This window comes from Toxorhynchites rutilus, chromosome 3 (assembly GCF_029784135.1).
Source record: "Toxorhynchites rutilus septentrionalis strain SRP chromosome 3, ASM2978413v1, whole genome shotgun sequence".
In the NCBI taxonomy this organism is placed as follows: domain Eukaryota; kingdom Metazoa; phylum Arthropoda; class Insecta; order Diptera; family Culicidae; genus Toxorhynchites; species Toxorhynchites rutilus.
In genome coordinates, this window is record NC_073746.1 from 172,238,506 (window position 1) to 172,258,951 (window position 20,446).

The 20,446-nt window shown below is 37.9% G+C and overlaps 1 protein-coding gene across 2 annotated transcripts in view; it reads left to right on the forward strand.

The window, feature by feature from the left end:
- The first annotated feature begins 474 nt into the window (after positions 1-474).
- LOC129775625 (monocarboxylate transporter 10) overlaps positions 475-20,446 on the forward strand; it is a 37,230-nt gene continuing 17,258 nt past the window's right edge. The window contains exons 1-2 of one of the 2 annotated variants that reach the window (XM_055780584.1): positions 475-644; positions 10,012-10,412. In XM_055780584.1, the coding sequence (XP_055636559.1) occupies positions 10,133-10,412 (280 nt within the window). In that variant the 5' untranslated portion in view covers positions 475-644; positions 10,012-10,132. The other variant, XM_055780585.1, reaches the window with a different exon arrangement.

The window sequence follows — 20,446 nt, forward strand, 5'->3', positions numbered from 1 at the left end:
CTGAAACCTCCTTAGCGCATACAAATTGATAGTGAATCGGTGCCGAAAAAGTGCTTCCGATGCCACATATATTCCCGTGATTATGCACTATTCCGGGGCCCTGAATAGCGCGAATTAACGCGCTTTGTGGTCTAATTATCACTTTACTTCACTCTCTCGGAAGACGTCTGAAAAGATTATTGGTAGCCCCACAGCTCTGATACACGTTGTTGGATAGTAGTGTAAGAAGAGTAGTACGATTGTGACTCCCGGTGAAATGCCTCCCATCATTGCGGTTGATGAGTTAAAATATTTGAACTCGTGTGCCCTCATGCACTTTGCACCTTTTTTTCTTTTCTCTAGTATGCCATTTGATAAGTAACCAATCGAAGCGTTAGCTTGGGATCAATTTTAAATTAGTTCTAACGCGAAGAAGGCTGATTCAACCGCAAACGATTATTGCATCAGGTTCACGAGCATGCGACTTCGCGCGCCAATGGAATGAATGTTTCGCAGTTTTTCAGTGGGTGAAATGGTGAATGGTGGTGGTGTGAGAGAATTTTCATTTCGTATAACCGTTGGCAACGACTCGGCTGAAACCAAAACACTACGGTATCCATGCCCGTGTTATCGTTTCCAGCTTGCAGCGGAGAATTTTCTACGCGGTGAGTAGTTGCGCTTTAGTGAACTGCAGAGCAACCGTGAAGCACGTGCAGCCTCGTCAGAATTTTTTGATTGAAGCTTTGTTATGAAATCAAGAATCGCGATAAGATAGTAAGTTTTTGGTGTTACTAAACCTTCATGACGCTTTGGGCAAAAATGTGTGTCGTTCTCGTGTGTCATAAATGTTGAAAGTTCTGAGAAAATACATAATTGACATTTGGTTACGTTCAGGTAAAACGCTGATTCGGCATTTGGGTTGTGTTGTGTAATAGGATTACCGGTGAATTTCTTTGTATGTATTAGAGCGTTGGTTCACTTATGTGTTCCATGCTTTGTCAATACATCGATATTTTGGAATGTTTTTAATTGTAATCAATGTATCGAACATGTCTGTTTCTACTTCTCATCTAGTTCAACTAGATGAGAAGTAGTATACTATCGTATTCAATTCTGTTCTTCTGTAATTTGTCGTAAATCGATATGAGTCTATGCTTGACTCGAAAATTTCACGAAAATATTTTGCTTTTTTTTTCTATGTCTGTAATAAATCGTATATGAGTATGGCAAAAGTCGTATTTGGTGCTTTGACGATTCATGAATGTATTCATATTAGATCGCAATTCAATTCCAACATAATCGCTATTATAGCCAGTCAAACTTGCATATTCATCCAAACAAATTCGGTAAGCATTTGCCATGTATGTATATGGCCTCCACTTTTGCATGCATATGCCAGTTAGGCGCATTATATGCCAACCAAATTTTAGGGCATATGATGTTATATATACGCTTGTTATGCGATTTAATGTTTGCTGGCATATAATGCGCCTAACCGACATATGCATGAAAAGTGGAGGCCATATACATACATGGCAAATGCTTACCGAATTTGTTTGGATGAATATGCAACTTTGACTGGCTATAATAGCGATTATGTTGAAATTGAATTGCGATCTAATATGAATATATTCATGAATTGTCAACGCATCTAATACGACTTTTGCCATACTCATATACGATCAATTACAAACATAGAAAAAAACAAATGGCGCAAAATATTTTCGTAAAATGTTTATTATAGCCTCACGAATCGCCATTTTTATATATGAGTATTTAAATTTGTAAAAATAATAATTATTAAATTTACTTGTGTTGGGAGTGGAATATAAATGTTTAAAATAGCACAGATTGATGTTTGGTGAACACTGATCCAATGTGGGTTCGAATTCCGGTCCTATGTATTATCGTTTTGCTGCATGTTTCATTATAAGGGATGTTTGCCGTTGTTACTTTCATCGAACATCAACAATTTCGAGTGCTGATATTCAGAAGTCCATTTTTGTAAATTCATAAAAAATCTATGATTTCCTATAATAGATTGAAATTAAACACGTTTTATGAAATCATTAAAAATTAAAAATAAATTACCATCATTAATGAAGTCATTGAATTGCTCTATTCCTGCAATCAAATCAAAATCCGAATTGTTTTGTTTTAGTGATTCATCCAACATTCCATTTTCATCTGTTAACTGGTTATGAGTTTCGCTCATATTTGTTCGATCCATTTAGCTTCTCTCCATCGGTTGCTATTTTTTTGTGAGTAATCGACTATAAGAGCCACTTTTTTTAAATTTAATTATTTTATTCTTCCGTGTGTGTTCAGACATTGCAGTTGTGAAATGTAATCAATGTAATTTTGTAATCAATGTATCGAACATGTCTGTTTCTACTTCTCATCTAGTTCAACTAGATGAGAAGTAGTATACTATCGTATTCAATTCTGTTCTTCTGTAATTTGTCGTAAATCGATATGAGTCTATGCTTGACTCTACTTCCAGTAGTTGTGAGTCCTTTTCAGGCATCAAAAGGCCTTAGTATTTGGGGCAGAAATAGTTTGTAATCTTCGGTTGATGGCGGGATGGCGAGTTTCATAAAATCCTGTATAAGTTCATTTTCAGAAATCAAATATTTTGCAAGTGCAGTAGAACCCCGGTTATCCGCGGAATAATCCGGCTGGCTCATCGCGAATAACGAAAATCGCGGATAACGCAATAAAGGACTAAAATGAGTGCGAAACACGAAAAAAAGATATTTCAACATGAAAACTATGTTTTATCAATACAGAAATAATTAAACTATCCATCTACAAGGTCGTGTACATCAGTGGTCAGATAATGTGAAAGCCATGACCAAAACATGAAAGTGCATGAAACTATCACTCACTGAATAATTCCGGGAAGGCGCGCATAATCCGCACCGCGGATCATCCGCTCGCGGATAATCGAGGTTCCAGTGTACTCAAAAACATTCTAATGTACATGAACGGATAGAATAATTTCAAAACATTTCCAAGTCAATATTTTTAACGTGTCGGTCGTTTGGCTTAGCTTGTTAAACGATTCAGCGGCTTCTGCTTTCGCTGCAGAATTCAATACAATTAACCCGTCTCTTCATATCGAGTTCCACGTGATTCTAACTTCATAGCGGCACACGTTTTACTACAGACGTCGTCCCGCGGAGAGTCCAACGCTCGTTGTTATTCCTTCACATTTTCTCTCTCACATGTTTACTGCGCGTTCACGCGACATATTCCGATTTCCCGTTAAATTCTACGTTATCAGCTTCGGCTTCGTACAAATGCTCAACGAACAGAGCAGTGCTGCCGAAGTTAAGGATGTCATTGACTCTTGGTTTTGCACGAAAACTCTTTTATTGTACGATCTCAAGCTTGAGTTTCGGTAGACCGTACACTTCGTAGCTGCTCTTCGTGATTGACCCGAACCAACGAAATTGCACAATGAACACACTGAATGACGCTTGGGAGTAGCAAATCATTCTCATTGTGTAAATTCCGGTGATTCTTTCGAGCTTTAAATATCCAATAACGACACCGGCCACACACTTATAGTCACCAGAGGAAGGGAAGGAATATTAGTATGATAATCGCCGCCAGAAGGGTAGCCAATATAACGTAGTTCTCTAACGATTCTCATGGAAGGAAAAATTGTTAGTGGGAATGGGTACGACGAATCAGGATTCACTATGGTGAGTGATGTGATTCTGAACACGCAAACTCTCAACTATTCAGCGAAACGACATTTCGAAAATAATATCCATTCTGACCTGAGAACGTCACTGAGAAAACTCCTTTGAAAACTCTCGAACGATATATTTTCATTCATCACTCTATTACATTTCAATTTTTTCCAACTGTCTCGACCGAGGTTATTTTTGGCAACCTGAGAAGGTCGCTGAGAAACTCTTTTAATATCCCTCGAATAGCCGGTATATTTTCCAACCCTGAGAAGGTCACAAAGAAAATTCCTGACTCTATCTATTTCAAATCTATTTCATTCTTTGCATAACAACAGTAGATAAAAGCTATTACAACCATACTCCTTAGGGGCTTTCGGCCCCTCTGCTCCGGTTCTCAATATTTTCAGGTTCTTTTTCTGACATGCTACTATACTGCCGTGATCTCGCAAAGTGACGCAAGCGCCAAAATTGACATTTTATTTTTTATGTTATAGATTGATAAAGAATGCCAAACCCTTTCAAACGACTGCGAAGTTTTATAGAAATGCGGAAAAATGACCCCATAAAAGCTTGAAAACGGAATGGCGTAAGCGCCATTTCCACTGTTATGTGGCGCAAGCACCATTTCCCTTATGATGTGACGTAATTTGAATCTGATGTTATGTGATTTTGATCCGTTCTGATGGCATATAATGAACGAGAAGGGACAACAAATTTCAAATAACAACATCAATCAAGGGACAAAGCATCTTGACGATGTTCACTTACCTCACTCCAAACCTCACTTACTTACTCACTCACTCACTTACCTCACTTACCAAATCTCCAGCGAAACGCATCTTATAACAAACCTCAGAACATTCTCACGTAAACTGTATTTGCTTTACATCGGATAATTTCGGACGGCATTATTTACTCAACACGGATGTTTTCAATTGCATTTTGGATTGCAAAAAAAGGTGCTGTCCATAGTTGTTACAATCGGGTTCTCAACTACGTTAGCCCGCTCGACACATGCTACAAAGACGGAAAATGTGTAGAACTCTTCTCCCTGATGCTACCTCATGCTTCGCTCAACGGTGGCATGTTGTAGAAAATATTTGGAAACAGATTCTCCCATACTTTGATGGATGAACGCCAATCGGCTGTGGAAACAGCGATTAAAATTTGCTGTTTTCACAACAAACTGGCGTTGGTTACATAGCTTAAATAAAACTGCATTTTTTCAAAAAAACGAGCCGATGGCAATGTTTTTCCATCAATTGTATACAATTTTTACAGATCAGATTCTCGTAATGTACGCGTATGCTGATTATACATGCAATTTTGCGAAAAGTCTCGTACTGAGAATTCTTCCCTCTGGCGCTTGCGTATCTTTGCGAGATTAACATTTCCGTTTCAGGATGATCCGATGATCCGACACTCGTTTTCACTTTATTGTTAAAATGACTTTTTTTTTCCAAAAATTCATAAATTTTGAACTACTTGGCCGATTCTAATGATCGACATATCAAATTAAAGCCTCATTTTTTTAGGAAAAATACTTCAGTTGCAGAAAATTTAAATTTTGTTTCTGTTATTATTGATTGTATTTGTTTTTTATGGTTTTCATAGTCTCGGGACCAAGGGCGGTATGTTTTCTTATATTTTTTCTAGAAAACTAAGGATTTTCCACACAAATATCTCAAAACCAGAGATGTGTTCTTTCTATTTTTTTAAGTTATGGGTTTTCGAAGTTATTCGATATTTCGGAATATCAATTTTTCCTCTTCTTCCTATTCTCAAAAATTCATAACATTTGAACTACTAGACCGATTTAGATGATCGATATATCAAATTAAAGCCAATGAGCTAAACTTCTTTGGAAAAATATTACATTTGCGAAGAAAATAAATTTTGTTTTTGTGATTATTGATTGAATCTGCTTTTTATAGTTTACATGGTTTCGGGACCAAGGGCGCTATATTTTTTTATATCTTTTTCTTGAAAGCTGAGAATGTATTACATTACATACAAAATCAGATATGTGTTCTTTTTTGTTTTTAATTTATGATTTTTCAAAGTTAAAACGTTTTAAGTCTTCGTTCAATATTTCTATGCGACTGTACTGATTCTATACAACTAGAATCTAATTTCTTCGCTAGTGTGGTTTTTGGTATGTTAATCATCTGAATCAGTACAGTAGTTCAAAATTTGTGAATTTTTGAAAAAAAATCGTTTTTGGGAAAGAGGTGAAAAAATATTTTTCGAACCATCGGTTAAATTTGAAAAATCATAACTTATAAACGAAAAAGAACACATCTCTGATTTTGAGATATTTTATTAGCTTTCTAGAAAAAATATAAAACATACGGGTCTATCTATAATCTACCACTTTTCACGAAAATATGAGAACCAATATATCGGTTTGACATGGAATGGCTGAATATAGATATCAAATGGAAGGGCTTGACTAGTAGAACTCAGTAGATCATGAAAAATCCAAATCAAAGTTGGCCGCATTCACAAAATAGCCAATTACGGTTTCATTCAGCTTGACCTGTTTGTTTGCATATTTGTATACCTGTAGGGTTGTCTCACATACATAGAAATTTGACCCTATTCCTGTTGGTTGATTGATCTTAAGTTTGGAACATACAAATCCAAAAAGGTCGCCGCCATAAAATGGTCGACTTTGTATTTTGCAATCCCCCCATTATCGGTATCAAATGAAATGATTTAAAATTTCACATGGGCTGAAAAGTTCCGGGATTTTTGAACAGATGGCGCCACTAAAAAATGAACAAGATTCATTTCGAGGGGTTCATCTCTCACTACCTTATGTGTGAAGTTTGACGACATTTCGTTTATTCGTATTCGTATTCGTATAGCATTCGTGAAGAATGTGGAAAAACAGGAATATCGTATTTTGATCAAACATTGTTTTTTGATGGGAAAACTCTTGAACAATCAATGCAGTGGTTGACGAACTGTTATTCCACTTCTACTCCTCCAAGAACAGCAGTTTATCGATGGTGGTAAATTTAAAAAGGACAGTGCAAGCACCGCAGATGCACCTAGCTCTGGAGGGCCAAAAGAGGCTACGAATCCAGAAATCGTGAAACAAGTGCATCGACTCGTTTTGAACGATCGTAAAGTGAAGGATGGGTGCCGCGTTTGCTGACCGTCGACCAAAAACAGCGGCGCGTTGGTGGTTCAACAGTCGGTTTAGCGTTGTTGAAGCGTAATCGAAAGGACTTTTTTCGACGTTTTGTGACAATGGATGAAACGTGGATCCATTACCTTATCCCCGAGTCCAATAGGCAGTCTGCAGAGTGGCACTGAGGCATATTTCGAAGACTTAGTCGTTTCGTACTACAGAAAAGGAATGGAAATGTTGAAAACTCGCTATGCGCTCGAAAGAAACTATGTTGAGTAATAAATACAGCTGTGTCCAAAAATAGTGTTTTTTTTATTATTTCTGTATGTTTGTATGTTGATGAGCATGCAGCGTGCTTCGTATGAGGGAAGAGGGAATGATGTCCAGTTCAATGTACGAAGTGCATACAAAAGATATTGTTTTTGGACAGACTCTATGCGTTTTTCGTGTGCGACAATATAAGGATTCCATACAGTGCTGCAGTATTCCAAAATAGGTCTTACATATGTGGTGTATAATTTTTTTTATTGTATATGGGCCCTGGAAGTTATGTGCAAAGCGCTTTATGGAGCACTCCATTTGCTTTGTTTATTACTGAGTTGTAGTGTTCAATAAATGTGAGTCTAGATTCAAGAATGACGCCTAGATCTTTGACTATTCTACATTTTTTTACAGTTTCGTATCCTGGGGATATTTGGTGTGTATTGTTTTCTGCTGAATGTTATTGAATTACATTTTTTTGCATTAAGTTGTAAGAGGCTTTTTTTAACACCCGTGTAGAATATATTTGCTTCATTCTGGAACGCTTCAAAGTCGCTGTCATTTCTAATTTCCGCAAAAAGCCTAATATCGTCAGTATATATGAGTACATTTATACGCTTAAGAATAAAGGAAATGTCACTAATGTACAAAATGAAAAGAAGAGGGCCAGAATGGGATCCTTGCGGCACTCCCGAAGTGACTTTAATGAGGTTTGAATAATTGTTCTGGAAACGAACTATTTGTTCGCGTTCTATTTAATATAATGTAAGCCATTTCAGAAGACTGTGTGCTATTCCTATTTTTCCAGTTTGACAATTAATAATGGATTGTCGATTCGGTCAAATGCTTTATTAAAGTCCGTATAGAGGGCTTCTACGTGTTTGCCATTATCCATTGCTTTTAGTAATAAGGTGACGAAATCTAATAGATTAGTTGATGTAGAGCGGTATTTGAAAAAACCGTGTTGTCTACATGTAATTCGACGTTTTACCTTTTGAAACATTTTTTCATTGATAATTAATTCAATTAAATTAGGAATGCAAGAGATAATAGCAATACCTCGGTAATTACGGATGTCTGACTTTGAGCCTGATTTGAAAACAGGCACTAAGAAAGATTGTTTCCATTTGTCTGGGAATATTACAGTTTTTAAAGACATAACCTATAGTAAATGAAGAGGAGGTATAAGTTCGTCAGCCAGGTTCTTGAGGATTACGTTAAAATGAGATAAATACTGTCCGTCAGGACCTGGGTCTTTCGATGGGTTCAGACTTTTTAGTGTTTTATATATTTCCTGATGTGCGTTATTGTTCACAGATATGTCGTTGGAAAATTCCGTTAGAAATAAACGGTACTTTCGGTCACGGTTTTTCTCGGAGAATGTGGTATAGACATCCAGAAAAAATAAATCCAAATAGAGTACATATTTCTTTCGGGATATTACCCACGTTCTCGTCGAGGTGCATACGCGATGGAAAATTATTGCTCTTAAGTTTAGACTTGACGGCGCCAGTGGTTGTATGGTTAGCGTAACAGCCTCACAATCCGATCGGCCTGGGTTCAATACCAGCTGGCGTCGTTGGGATTTTCTGAGGCGAAAAATCTCTGGTTACGTCTTCCTTCGGAGCGGAAGTAATAGAAGTTGGCCCGGCTCATGAGTTGTTGAGTCTGATAGGTAGGAACAGGTGGAGTCGCCTCCCTGATGTCGGTGATTGGCACTAAAGTGGCGGAAATAGGCCGACGAAAAATAAGCGAAGATAAAAAAAAAAAAAAGTTTAGACTTCACGAAATTGAAAAAGTTCTTCGCACAGGATTTGACTTCAGATTCGACATTCCGATTATATTCTTCATATGCGATATTTATGGCCGAATTCAATTTCTGACAAATAAGGTGGTAACTAAATAAATTTTGATTCGCTTTTGTTAGTTTATACTTTTTTTGTGTCCTTTTTGTTTTTGGTTTTTTAAATACTTCATTTATGGATTGAATCACTGAGGATGTATGTCTTCGCGAGTTCTACGTCTTCTTTTCTTCGGGATGAATTCTGACGTTATGTTATTCAGAAATTCGTGAATTTTGTACAGATTGGTTGACATTTACTTCATTACTGAGCATATGTTCCCAATCTATTGTAGGTAGAATACATTTAATTGCTTCGAAATTATTTTTATTGTATTCCGGCACTTCTACATACTCACAGTCGGCAGGCACTTGATTTTTTTGCTTAAAAATTTAGTATTCTATTACTGTGTGGAAAGTCTCGTTTTTCCAGAGCAAAGTAATGGATTCATATACACAGAAGTCTTCGGTCATATTTGTGGATAAAAGGTCTAAATATGTATTTTGACTGTTTTTCACGTGGTTTATTTGATTAAGACCGAGAAGAGCAATTTCGTCGAATGAATTGTAGAATATCATTTTCGCCGACGACTGGAAGTAGAATAGATCATTTTCGTTGTCAATTTGCTTAAAAACGATTGTTTTCATTGATAATCCCGGGATTTTTCAGCCCATGTAGTAACTAGTCCGTTTTCTTTTCAATTTAGTTAGTGTGATGCTATAAAAGAAATGCCGTAATAAATTGTTATCAATGAAATAACTCCTCCCGCTCAAACCTTTGTAGGGGAATGAGGTGGGACCATAAAAAAATCGAATACAAAGTTCAATTTATTTTGATGCTACTAAAAACTTTCATTAGACAACTACCACAATAATCCACTTGGAATAAGCCGGAAGTATTTCGATGCGTTATATTTCTAAAACATTAACAGTATATCTCATTTTAACTGGCAACCATGCGATAGTGAAATTTCCTAGTGACCCGAGGCGCTAGTGGCGTCTCGCGTAACGTAAACTGTTCTGAGTCGCGTATATACTCCCTGAGTGCGACAACGGCAAAGCTCTAACTTAGTTTCAATTTCTATTTAAAGCCGTTAGGACGCATCGTGGACGCAGTGAACACTACACATTGTGACCGGCACCGGCTCACATTGGCGACGATTACATCGCCAGCATTCAGACGGATGGAAGGACTTCACTTCATTCATCAGAATGGCAGAAACTGTTAAAATTGTGAATGGTGGCACCCCGAAGGAGACCATTGTGAACGGATCGGCAGCGAATGGTCAGACGGTGAGAGGAAAAATCGTCTCCACGGAAACAGATCATCATGATCCACCCGATGGGGGTGCTCGAGCATGGTTGGTGATGGCCGGAGCGTTTTTGTGCAACGGAGTGTTGTTTGGTGTGATTAACACCTACAGTGTTGTTTATTTGAACTTGCAAAAACAACTGCAGGAGCTTGGCGACTCGGAGGCTTCAAGCAAAGCAGGTGAGTGAGAGTGGAAAGTTAAATACGTGTGAAAACATGGGCATAATTAAAGTTCGACCTCCGACCTGTTATAACATTCTGATTAAAGAAGAGGTTTCCATTGGAAATGTGATGAATTATATCTTTTAGAACTAGTGTGTCACAGTGTGTAAAATCCTATGTATTCGCTTCTTAAAATCTTGTTGAATTCATCAGCAGAAAAATTAGACCTGCACAAATGTTCAACAAACAACCGCATAAAGTGCATATTCTTGACAACTCGCTTCGTCTGAAACTGAAATGAAATGTTATAGTGTGGCATTTCATAACGAAACCACACTGCTGTTAGAAATAATGAATTTTGACTCTGAACATTAAATTGTTTGTAGATTAAAATGAATTCAAAATTCTCTCGGTTCGCAAAACAATTTTATTGCAAGTGTACATCAGTCAAAGATACGTATAAAAAGTGCACTCAAACTTGAAATTGAAACTCTGATTCAGAGTCAGATTAATGAGCAATTAGATAATTTCATATTGTTATCAAACCTCCAAACCCTGCAAACTGCAAAATAAGCAAAAGAAAAATGAGACACCTAGCCTTTTAGGTGACATTGTTTGCGGCGCGTAAATTTGATGTCAATGGTGTTTGCACACAAATTAATCTATTTTTGTTGTGCGTCTCATTCCTGTGCATATTTATCAGCTGGTTCATATTGAAAGTGTCTGTCAATGTACCCAGTTTAGACACCCTGTCTAAAATAGCAACAACAGCAGTTCAATTTAGGATCAATTGTTATAACGAATGATGTCTGTCGATAGGTCAATTTGATGGCCGGATTTTTATACTTGGGAAGCTAGAATTGTGCTGTTCGCAGTTGTGTTACTGATGTTTAACTATAATAGTGTAGCTCATAGTAGATATTATTGCTTCAGCTTGAGGTTATTATACTTATTTAACACTCTGCATGACGCCTTACCACGACCTTGCAGTCATCAGTTTGAAAAGGAAGGAAGATTGAGACAGGGAGACCAATGAATGTTACGTCCATCGGACCGAGGGGTTAATGCGAACTCCGTTGAGTTATAGGAACATTAGGGTGCCAATGGATGTATGGGAAAAAGTGACCTTCGAATTTTCAAAGCGAACTTGATTAAAAATATTGATTCCCACGAAAATCCACCCTATGCAAAATATCAGCTCAATCGGATTTCATTCACTAGTGTTGCACAGCCGTCAAAGTTTGAGTCTTTTGAAAACTGAAAAATCCCCAAGGGGGAAAAGCAAATTGGGGTTTTCGAAATTTTTTTGATGCCAAATATCTTCAAATTGCAGGAAACGTCGATATCTATTGTCATATCCATTTTTTTTTTCTCAAAAATCGACACTCTGGGACTTTTTTGGGTTTTTTTTTCTGAATACGAGGCAAAACGTATGGTTTAGGGTGCCAATGAAAACATATCGACATATCGATTTTTCATACGGGACTTCCTGAGAAATATTGATTTGCACGATAAAATACCCTATACAAAATATTAGCTCAATCGTACTTCATTTACTAGTGACGCACACGTTGAGATTTGAGTTTTTTTAAAACCGAAATAGCACCCAAGGGGGGAGTAAAGGAAATCATGGTTTCCATAAAAAAATGTCATGCCAAATGTCTTAGAATTGCATGAAACGTCGATATTTATTGTTATCTCGAAAAAAAAAGTTCGTCAAAAATCGACTTTTCAGACAAAAAAACGACCAAGTGCCAAAAAGTCAATTTTTGATAAATAACAAATTTTCATGTTATCTGAAAACAAATTTTCATTTCAAATCTCAACGTTCTATGCAATTCTAAGACATTTAAGACAGATATTAGGTGTACCGGTAAATTTCTTCGGTTTTACAACAGATGGCGTAACTTGGTTATTATTCCAGAGAATCGAATTTCCAGATATTCGTTGGAAAGCTACAGTATATGTCAAAAAGTTGAAGCGTAAACAATATAGTTTTTTGCCACTTCGAATACGTCGTATTTCATACCAACGAGAGTGTTTTTGCGGGGAGTGTTATTTCATTACTTCAATATGAAGAAAAAAGTTGCGGAAAGTCATCGCATTTTGGTGGAAGTTTATGGTGACCATGCTCCAAAAGTTGTTATTTTGACTTGGAAAACGAAGAACTGGACCGCCAAAAAAGTTTGAAGATGAAGAATTGGAGGCTTTACTCGATCCATCACAAACGCAACAAGAAATTGCAGATACACTTGGAGTAGCTCAGCAAATCATATCCGATCGTTTAAAAGCAATGGGAATGATCCGAAAGATAGAACATTGGGTGTCGTATGAATTGAAGTCACGAGAATTCCAACGCCATTTTTTCACGTGCGAACAACTGCTCCAACGGCATAAAAGAAAGGGTTTATTTTGCATCGAATCGCTACTGTCGATGAAAAGTGGGTCCATTACGACAATCCTAAACGTCGGGCAACGTATGGAGACCTCGGCCATGCATCCACATCGACGATCGCGCGGAATATTCACGCCCAGAAGGTTATGCTGTCTATTTGGTGGGACCAGCTGGGTGTGGTGTACAACGAGCTGCTAAAACCGAATGAAACAATTATGGGGGACCTCTACCGGCGACAATTGATGCGTTTGAGCCGTACACTGAAGAAAAAATGGCCACGATACGAACAAAGACACGATAAAGTATTCTCCAGATATTGCTCCGTCGGATTACTATCTTTTACGATCGATGCAACAGGGTCTGGTTGACCAGCACTTCTCCAATTTTGATGAAGTCAAAAATAAGTGTATTGTTTATACTGTTGTATCGCTGTTTGTTTTTCGAAAATTGGAAACAATTGCTTCACCCGAAAAGCAACGTTGCGAATTGATTTTGCGCAAGCACTTGTGAAATCCTCAACTCTCTCTTTTTATTTAAAATTGTATTTAGTAAATTATCTGTATCTTCGGGACACCGGAAAACAATTCGGAATCGTGCAGTCAACGGTGGGTCGTGTGATTAAACGTTACTACGAAACTTTGAGCATCGAACAGAAGGAGAAATGTGGTCAGAAGGGATGTTCTATTAGTGATCAACATCACAAGCGTGTCGTGAAGGCGTTTATGCGGAATTGCAATGCTTCGGTAAGGGATGTGGCTAAAAAGTTGAATATGTCCAAGTCTCTTCTTCAGAAAGCAAAGGACCGGGAGGGAATGCATACGCTCAAAGTGTAGAAGGCTCCAAATCGCGATGCTGACGAAATTGGCGAATAAATACTCTATTTTAGTTCAAAAGTATACAAAGGTATACTTTTTATAGCAGTTTGCACTCCGTTTTTAATAAAATTTACTGCTATTTCGATGATTAATTAACTAAATTGTATAAGAAACATGCTTGAAAATGCCACTTTCATGTACCCATTATGGTAATAGTGTTCCTGGAGTTTCGTAATAATTGTACCTATTATGGTAATAGTCGGTGTCACATTGAAAAGGCGTTTTTTTCCAAAATATATATTTTTATTAAGGCTCATATGGCGTCAGCCTGACAGGGCCGGGAGTTCAATATTTCGACAATGTTTGCCTTACAACTATGTTAGTAATATGTAACCGATTACTCGCGGCTCGAGGTTAGTATTACAAGTGTCCTCATAATTGGGATGTTGCAATCTGCAATGCCCTCTACGTGCGCCCGAAACAGGATACCACATATTGTGATGCAGCCGACCATTAATTAGCAACGCCCCCCTAGTCTTTACCCCATACCTAGCGTGGTGCGTCTTTCTCGACTCGACAAATCCAGGATAGAATGGTCACTAGCCGGCAGAATCCTCAGCTCGTGTAGAGTTGCCATGAGCGTTACAATCCTCAGCCCTTGGTGAATGATCAGTGGGCTGCACAACCTTCGGCCCGTGTATCTGTAAAGAGTATGTGTATGTATTGCCGCCACTAAATAAAAGTTTATCGAACGGATAGGAGGGATATGATACAGGGATACAACGGAGGAAGCATCATTAAACGTTGACATCGGCGTTTCTGAGGAACAGGTATAGGTGTTGATAGGATTCAAATAATACAGGGTTTTCCATTTCGGGCTTCCGAAAGTATACAGCCCTGCGCTGACAACCATTTGACATAGCTGTCAACCAAAGCGTCATATCGTTAGTTGAATGTCTGCCATTTTACAATATGGATCGTATTAGCATCGCACAACGTGTTAATTTTGTTAAATTATACTATAAAAATAATGAAAAACCGGCAAATGTTTTTCGAGCATTACGGACGGATTTTGGTCGTCATGGACGGCCTACAGAGCACACAATCGCTAATGTAGTGCGTAAATTCGAACAAACTGGATCCGTAGCGGATATTGTGAAACCTGTGCATCATCGTAATGTGCGTTCGGCCGAAAATATTGCTGCTGTTGCTGCCAGTGTGGAGGATGACCCGAATGTTTCGATTCCACGGCGTGCTCATCAATTGGGCTTGTCAAACACATCATTGTGGCGAATTTTGCATTTGGACTTGCACCTACATCCATATAAAGTCCAACTGGTACAAAAATTAGAGCGTGGTGACCATGGAATGCGTCGGGCATACGTCGATTGGGTGAACGAACAACAGCAGCAAAATGCTGAATTTTCGCATCAAATTTTCTTCAGCGAAGAGGTACATTTCGAGCTCGGTGGCTATGTGAACACCCAAAATTTCCGTATATGGGGCTCAGAAAATCCACACTGTTTGGTGCGCATTATGATCTGGTGGAGTCATCGGGCCGTATTTCTTTGAAAATGAGGACGGCGAGACGGTAACTGTGAATGGTGAGCGCTATGGCCGCATGTTAACCGATTTTTTTTGCCACAAATTGAAGATATGAATACGGATGACATGTGGTTTCAGCAGGACGGCGCCACGTGCCACACAACATGGCCATATTGCGAACGAAATTTGAGGGACGCATAATTTCGCGTTTTGGTGATGCCAATTGGCCGTCCAGATCATGCGATTTGAACCCGCTAGACTTTTTTTGTGGGGTTATGCGAACTCTTGAACATTTGAAAGACAACATTCGTGAAGTTATGACCGAGATACCGCCCCATATGTGCCGAAAAGTCATCGAAAATTACCTGTTCCGGATCAAGGTGTGCGAGGAAGCCCTAGGTGGACATTTGAATGATGTTGTATTTCACACATAATGGCATAAACTAAACTTTAATTTGAAATAAAAGTTTCATCGAAATTCGAATTCTAAGGGTGTTTTATTTCAATTTGCTTTCGGAATTTGAAGTTGGAAAACCCTGTACTTCAAAAATAATTTTTAAATAAAACTCTGCCGCTAAATCTTATCCCTAGTTTGCAATACAGCGCGGACTCAAATATATACATTTTTCGATTTCTTTTCATTGTATATAATCGAATCCTGTATATAATCGAGTCAAAAAAAAATTTTCATTTGTTTTTTTTTGTATGTTACTTACTTACTTAATCAGCAAAAGGCCCCAGTGGGGTGTGCTGTACACAAAAGTCGTCTCCATTCACCTCGGTCCATAGCGGTTTGTCGCCAGCCATGCAGTCTGTGTAGGATCCGCAAGCCGGCTTCTACTTGGTCGAGCCATCTTGCCCGATGCGCACCTCTTCTCCTCGTTCCTATCGGGTCGTTGTCGAGGACCATTTTCACTGGGATATCGTCCGACATTCTAAAGACGTGCCCAGCCCAACGCAGCCGGCCGATTTTCGCGGTATGAACGTGGTGGTTCTCCCAGCAATTGGTGCAGCTCATGGTTTGTTCGCCTTCTCCACATTCCGTCATCCATCTGCACTCCACCGTAGATGGTGCGCAACACCTTCCGTTCGAATACACTAAGGGCGCGCTGGTCCTCCGCGAGCATAACCCACGTCTCGTGGCCGTAGAGGACTACCGGTCTAATCAGTGTTTTATAGACGGTTAACTTCGTGATGCAGCGAATTTTACTCGACCGTAGCGTCTTCCGGAGTCCAAAGTAAGCACGATTTCCTGCCATAATGCGTCTTTGTATTTCTCTGCTGGTGTCATTATCGGCGGTCACCAGTGAGCCCAAGTACACGAATTCATCTACCACTTCGATTTCGTCACCGCCAATCTGAATTCTTGGTGGGATGCTAACATTTGTCTCCTTGGAGCCTCTTCCTCGCATGTATTTTGTCTTCGACGTATTGATGACAAGTCCAATCCTACTGGCCTCAGTCTTCAGTCTGATGTAGGTCTCCTTCATCGTCTCAAAGTTTCGTGTCACAATGTCAATGTCGTCTGCGAAGCCGTAAAGCTGGACTGATTTTCGGAAAATCGTGCCACTCGTGTCTGTCCCCGCTCTTCTGATCACACCTTCTAAAGCGATATTAAATAGCAAGCAGGAAAGCCCATCACCTTGCCGTAGCCCTCTCCGAGATTCGAAGGGACTCGAAAGGATCCCCGATACTCGAACCACACACATTACTCGGTCCATCGTCGCCTTGATCATTCGTGTCAGTTTATCCGGAAAACCGTGTTCGTGCATAATTCGCCATAGCTTGTCCCGATCGATTGTATCATAGGCTGATTTGAAGTCGATGAAAAGGTGATCTGTGGCTACGTGTAACTCGCGACCTTTCTGCAGTACCTGTCGTATCACGAAAATCGGGTCCGTGGTGGCTTGGACACCCATAAATCCCGCTTGATATTGTCCCACGAACTTCTTTGCAAACGGTGATAGGCGGCGGTAAAGTATCTGAGAGAGTATCTTGTAGGCGGCGCTTAGCAGCGTGATCGCACGGTAATTACCGCAATTCAGCTTATCGCCCTTTTTGTAGATTGGACACACGATCCCTTCCATTCACTCCTTCGGTAAGCACCGTATTTTAGTAGCTCGCTCGGTAAATTGTCGATACCAGCGGCTTTATTGTTTTTCAGCCATCTAATCTTGTTGAAAATAAATTTCAACGGGAAGTTTCCGAAGTTATAATTCTCGTCCGGAAGCGAATAAAAGACGTTTAATCCGGTTATAGCGAGAATATAATTTCCTAAGAAATAAATAATTTACTAAATACAATTTGTTCACAGTTTCAAAGGTAAACAATAGGTTTAGAACTTACGTTTAGTTTCCCTTTTTATAGTGTATGATATTCTAAGCGTGGTGTCGTCGGTATATCTAGTTGTAGATTATAGTTTAGACAATTATAAGTCCTAGTTCTAGTCTAGATAGTTGTAGTCCATAGTCGTAGCCGTAGTCATAAATATTTAATAAGTTGTAGCCCTAGTTTAGATAGTTTCTAGTCAGCAAGTTCTAGTTTAGAATTTATATATAAATATTTAACCTCTTACCAATACTGGATGCTTTTGACTATTAAATTTAAGTTATAGTTTTACGTACAATAGAATATAAGTAGATAACAATTATTTAAATTTCCATGGTTTTGTGTGTTATTGTTCTTTTCATTATAGTCACTCAGTGACATGTCGATCTACTTGTCGCTGTCTGTATGTATTGACCAAGACGTGATAAAAATGAAGGTGCGTTGAGGCAAGTGTTGCCAACAAATCTCTTTCTCTACTTCTTGGAAATCTCTACGGAAAACGGTCATCGACTGCACGTGCTCCTAAATCTATCGTCGTACCGTTTCCAACCACTACTGCATCGCCGTTAAGATGTTCGTCATAATGTTGTTTTTTGTATGTATTTTTCTTTTTTTTTTTTTGAAAATAAAAGAGGAATTTGATTTGTAATTCATCCCCTTAAAGTCAGAAAACACCTTTCTCACATGAAAAAAATAAATTTATCCAGATTATCTCAGGAGGTGATAGACGATCTTATTTGATCCCCCTACGCATATGTTTGAATTTCAACATTGACAGAGTTATAGAACCTTTTTTATTGTTTCGGACTCTGTTGCCTAAAACTGGCTCTACATTAAAAAGTACGCTACGGAAGACGATTCTGATGCTTTCATTTGAAAGATGAGAAAATTTAGTACAGGATATAGTAGTGGAACAGCTAAATTAGTGGATTTTAATAACATTTTGGAAGTGGAAAACTTAAAGGTTAACAATGTTTAATTTGTTATTATTAATTTTATCTTAAAAATTTATGTTAAACTAGATTGTTTCTGTCAATTAAAATCAAGTTTTTAACCGCTCTACAATTTCTTCTTTGACGCCGTTCTATCTTTTTTAATTTGGCTGCAATATCGATATAAGCAATTCCTGGTGAAAATTCATGCAAAATCTTCAAAAATTAATCACGATATGTAATAGCCACTTAAACTCACTTTAACGTTGAAAGGTTACGCTTCTTCTTGAAACAAGCAATATTTTGAATATAAATTTTTTTTTTCCAAACTGTACATAATCGAGTCCAAAATTGTATATAATCGAATTACATATAATCGAGTCTGTGTATAATCGACCTGTACTATGTCGTTGATTGTACACTCTACAAAAATTATGGGAACGGTGCGCAAAGTCGATGTTTTTAAGTGATTTTAGAAACGCTGTAACTTTATGAAAACCCAACGCATGAAGATGGGATAACATTTTTCAACAAAAGAACAATGTTTTGCATGGAATCAAGTACCAAAATCAACAAAGAAAAGATTTGTGATTTTTTAAAATCATATTAAACCCTTTAAAAATAAGTTATGTTTTCTAAACTAATAAAAAACTCACTCGTATTACCAAAATAGGTACTATTACGATGATAGATACTTCTACCCTTATTGTAGAAAATTTTGGAATTCAATTTTCCCAATTTTCCTATTTTCCTTCAGAGTTTTCCGAGAATTTTCAATGGTCATGTTTAGTTGTTAATATGGTTGGTTGAAATAAGTGTAACATTTGTATGGGATCCTCCTTTTCCTTTCAGAGGATTTACATTACATTCCTTGTACCAACAACGATGTCATTGTAGAACATATGAGTTTTATTTTTTGAACTTTTACTCAAAATTTTTCAAAAATTTCAAAATTCTTTCTCATTATAACATTGATCCATGGGCAGAGACGAGAAAACAAAGTATTGAACTGGGGTGTAAGTTTAAAATTTCGAAAGATTTCTCGACAAATTTTCCAAACATAAAAGGTGTATGAGTGATGTTTGTTACTCATTTACTGCATTGAAAGCAAACTATCCAACCTAAGTTTCTATTTTGCTACCGTGTTGAGCGGACGTGCAAAATTTTTTGCCTCAGAATGCATTCTCATATTATTAGAATGCATTCTCATATATTATAGCATTCTCATATATTATTGTCGAGGGTCTGTCCGTTTATATTGCTGAAAAGCACGATATCACTTCTTGGTGGATTAATTCGATTTTTTCATCATTTAACGGACATGATGATGAGTTCAGACCTTGGTTGAATAAAATTATTCCTTTCGCGATCGATAAACCTCTACGGACTCATATATTACAAACCTGTCCATATTACCCCCACTACATGTCCATTTTACCCGCATCGAAAAAAAAAATTGTTCTTTTCGGTCTGTTTTAATTTTAGTAAAAAACATTGAAAAACACTTTTTTGTGAAATATTTGGCCAATTAGGTATAAAAACAGTATATTGTATTGCAAAAAACTGCATCAGTTTTGGGAAACATGAGTTTTCAAAGATATAATTGAAGTTCTTCTTAACATGTCCGTTTTACCTTCACCTCCCCTACTTACATATTTTATGTGTTATTGAATAGATAACGGTGGTGGTTGAACAAATATTATATATAACAGCCTTGGGCTGCATTACGAGAAGAATTTCTTTGATGCATATGAGTGCGCTATGTGCATTGGTAATAAGGACGCAAATCTTGTATACTGTTCTTGCGGGAACGATGAATATTGAATCACCTATCTTCATCTGTTTCTACAAAACCACGGAAACGCGTCCTTTTCGGGGCCACCAAAACTTTCAAAAAAAAAATTCTGAAATAATATCTGAAGTAATCAAGAGCGAATTGATTTTTATATTTATTGGCTGGAAGAGAGGTTCTGTGAATTTGGGAGCGTGTTCGCATTTATTGGTATTATGATGATGATATTTTGATTTATAGAAGAA